General features: G+C 30.4%; 1 protein-coding gene across 1 annotated transcript; it reads left to right on the top strand.

The window, feature by feature from the left end:
- The first annotated feature begins 4,623 nt into the window (after nt 1-4,623).
- Nucleotides 4,624-8,280, top strand: LOC122610310 (GATA transcription factor 8-like). The gene is made up of 3 exons (XM_043783306.1): nt 4,624-4,859; nt 5,970-6,209; nt 7,196-8,280. Exons 2-3 carry the CDS (start codon nt 5,988-5,990, stop codon nt 7,997-7,999), a joined length of 1,026 nt encoding a protein of 341 aa, XP_043639241.1. The 5' UTR covers nt 4,624-4,859; nt 5,970-5,987; the 3' UTR covers nt 8,000-8,280.
- The last annotated feature ends 384 nt before the right edge of the window (nt 8,281-8,664 follow it).

The following is an 8,664-nucleotide window of genomic DNA, read 5'->3' as shown; positions in this document are numbered from 1 at the left end:
AAATTGGAATCTGATGTAAATGAAATTCTTTCCCTCATCCCATGGAATGGAGATTCCATCCAATGAGTGAATGTTTACGTTTCAACGGAATGATATTATTTTATTATTGAACAACTAAACGCATTAAAGAATGAAATTCTATCAGAATCTGTGAACCAAATGCGACCAGAGTGTTACTGGTATTTATTAGTACTAGAGTATAACTGTGTGTATTGATAACGTCCTCGTCCTATCCTCTGATCACATACACATATTTATTGAATATATATTCATTTATGTGTGTAATTTTAATTGTAAACAACTGTATTCATTGAATTGTTGTTCAGTCCATATCAATAATGTTAGTTTTGATGTGGTGTTTGGTTTATAAGCTATAGACACTTCCATATACCCGATATATTAAAGGTTTATTTTACATATTATTAATAATCTGTTTGGTTTGCAAGTAATTTATTATAGAAGGATAGAAGAAGAATCACCTAATTTTAGTATTTTACTGTTGTTAAGTCAATTTATATTTGTTTTTCCCGAAATTTCTATGATAAATAATGTTTTTATTTGAATATGAGTTTTGAAATATATTTCTTTTCTTGCGACCCACCATTTTCATGCTACTATCTCACCCATTTTCAATTTTTCATTAAACAACTATATAGTCCACGTCAATGTTCATGTAAATGTCATTTCGTTTATTATTTCCGTCACTTTCTACACTACACAAAACAACTCCAAAGTCCAAACAAATATTCTAGTATTTATTCAAATTCAAAAGTTTTTCAAATTTTCAAAATCATTTTACAGGTTTGAACTTTTTTGGTGGGTTAACCATAATTATCTCAACTAACATATAAAAAAACCTTGCATGGGTAATGCATTACTTAATTGTTTTGATTTTTGAAACACATATTCAACACACATATGAGCCCTTATGGCCTTGTGGTCTCTAAAGTAAGTATAACAATCATTTGAAAGATAATTCAACTTAGAGAGTTAGGACTTTTTATTTATTTATTTATTTTTATTGCTTTTGCTTTACTATTTTTTATTTATTTTTTGCTGTTGTAAAAACCTACTTGAAACGTACCTAAAGAAGGAAATAACACGAAATATATGGGAATGTTTGTGATTGTGTTTGTAAAATAGATTATGCGTTTAATACTTGCTTTTTGAAAAATTATGTCCTAACCTGCTTTCTAAAACTGCGTTTTCTCTTTATGAAAACACAGATCAATTATTTTGCCCAACACATTTTTTTCCATTTGCATTATGCAAACGCAATAATTAAATAATCAGCTGAAAACGCAATCACAAATATCCTCTATATATATCATCACTAAACGATCTCGCTTAACTAGAACATCTTACTCACAAGATCTTAGGTTTGAATTTAAGTAACATCTTAAAAGTAGTGTCATAGTAGCTCAAAACACTTTGTAAACCCAAGTAATTTTAACAATCTTTGCTCTACTTACTTACTTACTCACATAAACATATATTATAAACAAAAATTGAGTTTTTGTGAAATTATAAAATCTATATAAAAATAATTAAATATTTAAACTTATATTATTTTAATTTTTAATCAAATTACTACATTAACGAATTGCATTAACATTTTTAACAATTTTTATATTCTTAATTAAAAAAAAATTGATCCCAAAATATAATAGTATTAGTATACATACTAAAATGTGTGCATCGGTTTCTGTGCGTGTCTTTCTTTTGATGAAATAAGTCCCTATAGCTTAATACTCTTGCAATAATGGTCCTCATCAACTAATGACCGCTAAGTCTTGTTTGTGCGATTAATACGAGTTACAAAAAATGCTGCAAATAAGGTCATTTTCTCTAACTGGGAGTTAGGTACTTTTCTCTAACGGCTCTTAACGATCGTTAAATGCTCTTTGAATTTCTAAATTGACAGATTCATTTATGTAACACTTTGTAACTATCATCAAACATTACTTATAACTTAACAATCTTTTACTTTCTATGTTGTCAGTTATTAGGTTCTCTAACCGAGTTCCTCAACTTTTATGTTGTATGACGTCAACAATTCATTGACAAATCGCTAACATTTTTATAATTCTTGTGACCTATAAATGATCTATAAAATGATCCTTAAAATAGGTTAGGAATTTTACATATTATCGTACACAAATAACGTATAAAAAATCCTATAAATTTTATATGCTACAATATACATAAACGTAATGGCTCTCCGGAACAACACCTAGGTGACATATCTTGCTATGGTACTAATCTTAGCAAAACCACTTTAAAAGGATAAAAATAGTGGATTTGTATTACTCCCCCCGTCTTATATTAAATGTCATATTTTGTCTTTGTGGGTCTTTTTCTTTCAACTTTGACCGTAAATGTTTTTGTTTGTTATATAACATTTGATATAACATATATTATTGATTGAGTTTCAAATATAGTTTTCATTTATATAACTTTTATCAACTAATACATAACACATTCAAATATATTTACGGTCCGGATATGCATAAAAGGAAAAACCTTGTTAATGTTGTTGATAGTGAAAAGGAAGAGGAGACCAATACGAGCCCGTGGACCTTGGAGAGAACCACCTGTTCGGTCCGGATATGTATACGCGCCCCCTACTAAGTCAAAGGCTTCACGAACCTCTGCGTCTTCCGATGCGGGGCCTTCTCATTTTTCAGCTTCCGACCTAGCCGTCTGGCTCGACAGACTTGGGTGTAAAAAAGAAGCAGTATTGGATGAACAACAACAATATTTGGCGACCATTCGTGAGGAAGAAAAGAAGTGCACCATGTATTCGGCTCTTTCGTCCATGGGCCAAACAGAGTGTGATGAGAAGCAGAAAAAGTTCATCAAGTAAGACAAGAAGAAACTGATGGCGAAGTACAAAGGCTTTCTTTTCGGCGACAACGACAATTAGTTTAGCTTTAGTTTGGTTTTTAAAAATTAAAATGTCGTTTTTATTGTTTTAAATTTTTAGGTTGTGCGTGTTTTTATTATTGTACTTTGTTTTATTTTTTTTTATGTTCTAAATGTATTTTTATTTTTAATGAAATTATGTGTTTTATTTAAAATTTGTGTTAATGGAGTAAAATGTGTTTTATTTATATTATGTAGGGTTAAAAGTGTAAAGTTTGATAAAATGATATAATTAAATAATTGTTGGGTATCATACTATTCCTTAAGGGATGAGTGTATTGTATATGTTTTGAGGAGATTAGTTCTTGAAATATTTTTTACTGATGTGGTGCTGAAAATGAGTAGTTCTTAGAAGATGAATGGTGAGTATTTAGTAGCTTGTAGGCTCTAATAGTGATAGATAATCGTATATGAAAATTGATTTATTCATGTAGTAGCAGTATGTGCATAGGATGAGGGTCAAAACTCAAAACATTATACGCGTATTGGTAGTCGTATTTTAGAAAAGTAAGAAAAACAAAGAGAGCGGTGGAGGAGTAGATTTCCGTGTGGAACCCACACCAGTTTTCGAAGTTTAAACAAGTTAAATGGGTATTGGTTCTCAGGGCATTTTCAAATTTTACATCAATTTAATTGATGCAACTTTAATATAAAAAAAATAAAAAGATTATAAAATGATAAATTAATATTTACAAACAAACTTTACAAACGGATTTTAACTTTAACCTTTTTTATTATTGCATCGTATTTAAATATTCATTTTTTAAGCGTTAAACTAAAAAAATATAGATTACTTTTGTAGTTTTGTTATGATAAACTATTTCTTTAAAATATATCAACTGAAGTATTTTACACACCAACTATATATTACTTATTTTTATTTTTATCAAGAGTATTAAATTGATGTAAAATTGTAAAGATATCAATGAACTTATATTTTACAGACATATCTTTTATAAATTAATTTATAAGTTCTAAGTTAATTACAAAATGAATATACAAAATGCATGAGTAAATAAATAATCTTGCACCAATTATTACGAGTATATACTATCTTAATATTTTAATTGAACATTGTATTAAGATATATACAACTTAAAACATACATCGGAGATAATCTTATACTATTAATTACTTTTCTTACAACATTAAATTAATTAATTTGATTTTGCAAATGAAGCCACACATTAACTGACAAAAGCATTTATGTTTTGCGTATGATTTATTTTTTAACTATTAAGTTTATTAAAAATAAAAAAAACAAAACTTTACCTTTTTATATCTATATTTTCCGTTACAGAATAGACTGAGTTAAGAAAATGTAAGATATACTCATCTTTATATATTGAGTTGGGTTATTCGAATTATTACGTCATTAATAACTTTACCCCCCAGTTTTAGTGTGGTGATTCTTTGACATATATATATATTTTTTAAAAAAGATAAAAGAATTAAATTAACCAATTATTTATGAACCCATCCATCCATCCATCCAGCTAGCTATTACTGTATATCTCACACGCATATATACATCCACATATAAAACACCCAATACTTTCACACACCTAACTCCACCAAAAAAACACACACACACTTCCCTCCCTTTTCAAGGGTTTTTTATCTTTCTCCCTCTTTCCCCTTTCAAATTTTTTTTCTCTCTCTCTATATTTATATTATATATCTATATCTATATATCTATATATATATATATAGCTCTACATTTTGAGCTTTTGTTAGTTTTAGCCAAATAAAATTCTCTCCAAAATTCCCAACCTAATAATTACTACTACTACTGCTACTTAAAATTTGTCGTTTTCGTTGGGTTTTTATTCATTCTCGAAATTTTCGCCCCATTTTGAAAGGAGTTTTTTTTTTTGTTGGGGGTTTCAGGTGGCGGCAAAATCAATTTAGGGTTCCTTCTTTTTCTCTCTCAGGTTTGTTTTTACTTTTCTTATAATTAATAAAAATAAAATGTGTTTTTCCTTTTTTTTGTAGAGTTTTTTTTTTTTTTTAATGAAATTTGTGAAACTGGAGCTTAATGTTATTTTTTAATTTTATACAATTTATATACAATTTGTGGCTCATTTTTTTACTTGTAAAAAGCTCTGTTTTCTCATTTTATTTTAATTGTATGAAAATGGTGTGAGCATACTTTCTTCATTTTTTCACATTTTTTTTTGAAAAATTGTGTCAAAATGGGGTGTAAATTTTTAAGGTTACATGGTTTTCAATATTACTCAAGTTTGTCTCATTTTTTACTTGTTAAAACTTAAAAGCTCTGTTTTTATTTTATTTTAAATTTTACTGTATGTAAATATACAACTTTTTTCTTTTCTAAAAAACTTACATTTAAAATTTGTACAATTTTGTGCTAGTGTTTTGGCTCTTTTTTTTTTACTTATTAAAACCCCTGTATTTTTTTGGTCCCCATAATAAATTGCAAATTTATTTTACAATTTTTAGTATCATTTTGGGTTTTTTCAATAATATTTTTTTTATTAATAATTTGGAAACAAAGGAACATTGGTTTAATTTATTTTATATTTAGGGCTAAATTTCATATAATGTTTTATATTTTTAGTTTTACTTTTATTAAGGGATGTTTAGTATAAATTATTTGGCTGCATTAAAATTTATACTTTGTTATACGAAAATTTATGAATGGTTTATATAAAATGTATATAGTACTAGTTCTTAGACATTATCATTTTCCTTTTTGTAAAGCATTATTTTGGTCCAATATTTTTTAATTTATATATTTTTTACTTACTGGTTGCTTTACTCTAAAAATAAATTAATAATGCTAAATATAGTGTAATTTTGAGGAAAAGTTGTTTTCTTTCTAATAATAGAGATTGAAACATAGTAGAAAATTAGCACCCCCATCTAAATTTAGTAAAGCAATAAACTTTCTTGAATTTGTATTCTGTTAATTAAGTTTTTCTTAAAAAAAATGTATACATAGAATGATATATTCTTGTAATAGGCTTTTTTTGGCTTATAAATGACTAACAAACATATTTTTTTCACTCAATTTATTTCAGAAAATAATTGAAAAGTAAATGGCAAGCCAAGATTACATTGAAGAGATTGACTGTGCAAGTTTCTTTGATCACATTGACGATTTTATCGATTTCCCTCCGGTTAACGACACCCCTCTCGACTCCTGCAACGATTTTCCGAGCATTTGGACCAACACTTCTAGTGACTTGCAGGTGTCCACCAATTCGGTATTCATTGGCAACAAAGGCGATAACACCTTGCCTGCCGAAATTTCTGTTCCGGTGAGTAGATAGCTCATTCATCAGTTGACAATGTTATGTTATTGTTGTTAATGTCGTTGTCTGCAATATGATGTCATTCGTGTGTCGGTTTTGCTAGACAGCTAGGCGTTTTATATTATGGTGATGATGATGATTGTGCACATGCTTAGTGCTTAATTGTTTAATTTAATGTATTTATAGTCTATTTAAAATGGAGTGTGAAGATCTAGTTGCACTCAAGATTTGATGTTATTAGTATATTTAATAAAATAGTTGGATTTCATTTGAATTTTGAATATGGCAAACTCAACTGTTGTTGTCACATTTGAAGCTAAAAACTAGTAATATCTTTCAAGTTTATAATGTGAACTTCATTTTTTGAGACAAAAGTGGTCCAATATAGTGAATGTTATGTTTTAATTTTGTGGACCCATCAATAATTGCGAGTTTTAGATTGTTTAAAAAGCAAGGGTTATTTCAAAATTTGTTATCTACGAATAGTTAATCGGTCGTGGGTTCCATTTCTTGTTACATGTGAATAGCGTAAAGTGTGCTTAATTTGGGATAAAGTAAGGTAAGTGGTGTGTTCTTGAAGAAAAGTTGATTAATTAGGTAGAAAATCAAGTTAAAGATGAGTCCTTTTTTAAAGTGTAATCAATCCTCATCTTTATTTTGAGCCAACTTTGGTAGTTTAGTGTAATGGGTCATTTTTTGAAAATAGGAAAACATTAACTGAAAATTGTTTCATGTATTGCCTGTGAAAAGATGAATAAACCTTTAATCAGAAATTTAGATTATGATCTTAGTTTCTGCTGTTTTATGATGGCCGAATCTGATTTTGTGTTATCACATGTATAATGCTTTAATTACGGTTTTGAAAATTGTTAGAGATGTATTGCTGTAAAATTATGAATAAAACTTCTATTAGATGTAGATTAAGATGGTGCTCAAATCTGATTTTGAGTTATTACTGCTTTACTCATGGTTTTGTTTATGCTATATCGCAGTATGAAGATGTTCAGCTTGAATGGCTTTCAAACTTTGTGGAAGACTCATTTTCAGGTGGGGGAATGACCATTAACAAAGAGAAAGTTGAGGTTCCAAAGGAGACAGTGGTTATGCACCACCATTTTCAGACCTCCAGTCCCGTGTCGGTTCTTGAGAGCAGTAGCAGCAGTTCCAGCTCCTCCTCTTACTCAACTGGTGGTGCTGGAAATGGTATGATGATCCCCCTTAGCCCAATCCAACGTGGTCCACAACGGGCCCGAAGCAAACGTCCCCGGCCCCCAACTTTCAACCCACGTGCCATGATTGAACTTCTTTCTCCTCTGGTTTTTGTTCCCGTTTCAGCTCATCCAGAGTCCGAAAACAATTTCACGTCTCGCTGTGGGCCAATTGCGGTTGACTGTGTGCCTGAGGAGAAGAAGAAAAAGAAGACAAAAAAGCCCAAGGTCGAATGGATCCCAGTAGAGGAAAATGAAAACCAAAATGAAAACCAAAACCAGTCAGGACAAGGAGTTAGGAAGTGTATGCATTGTGAAATTACAAAAACACCTCAATGGCGGGCAGGCCCAATGGGTCCTAAGAGTCTTTGTAATGCTTGTGGCGTTCGCTACAAATCAGGGCGTCTGTTTCCCGAGTATCGTCCTGCAGCCAGCCCAACTTTTGTTCCTACATTGCACTCAAACTCCCACAAGAAGGTCGTTGAGATGAGAACCAAGTTCGGGCCAAATGACATTTTGGCAATCACGAAGACCAAGCCCGAGCCAGTGCTGATCCCAAACATTAACCATGGAGTGGGCTACATTTAAAAGCGGGTTAGGATTAGGTGGCGGGTTTTGTTATTGAGCTTTAGCATGATTTGTTTTGTTGATTGTACAGGTTTGAAGGGATAGAGATGATGATGAAGGGTTATATTTAGGTGGTAGAAGTGTAAGCTTAAAAGATAAGTTAGATGTTAGAGAGTCATTTTAAGTTGTTTGTTATGTTGGGTTGAGGTGGGTGATGGGAATTCTTTTTGCAGTCCATAGTCTTTGACATTTAGATATGAGCTTTTAGTCCTTTGTTATATGCTTCCTTTTGATCTTTGCTATCCTTTTGAACCAATTATTTGACTTCTTTTCTCTGATGTGCTACAGTACTAGTTATGCAAGAATGTATGCAACTCCAGAATGCATACTCTAAATTCTAGCTCTACCAAATCTGATTAACATTTGGGTTACTTGCGTTGAAAGTTATACTTTGTTGGTGTATGTACTCTTATACAGTATCTTTTGGTGGTCTTATTAAATATTCTGCATCTCGACCCAGGCTAAAATAAAAGTTGTTAACACCATTTTCTTATGTAATACTCGAGTGTAGGCTTCGTCCAACGCTTTGAAGGAGTCCTTCATGTGTTAATCATGTAGCTAGTGTTCCTTGAGAGAAAAGATCACACACTTGTTTTGGCTATGATTTGATCCTACAATGGTAAAAC

This window comes from Erigeron canadensis, chromosome 1, assembly GCF_010389155.1.
Source record: "Erigeron canadensis isolate Cc75 chromosome 1, C_canadensis_v1, whole genome shotgun sequence".
NCBI classification, from domain to species: Eukaryota; Viridiplantae; Streptophyta; class Magnoliopsida; order Asterales; family Asteraceae; genus Erigeron; species Erigeron canadensis.
This window is presented reverse-complemented; position numbering and strand designations above follow the sequence as displayed.

What these genes read in the sequence shown, in the direction of transcription:
- LOC122610310 (XM_043783306.1), top strand. Translation starts at nt 5,988, where the DNA reads ATGGCAAGCCAAGATTACATTGAAGAGATTGACTGTGCAAGTTTCTTT. An exon ending in CTGCCGAAATTTCTGTTCCG is followed by an intron (nt 6,210 to 7,195) that starts GTGAGTAGATAG and finishes GCTATATCGCAG; the next exon opens with TATGAAGATGTTCAGCTTGA.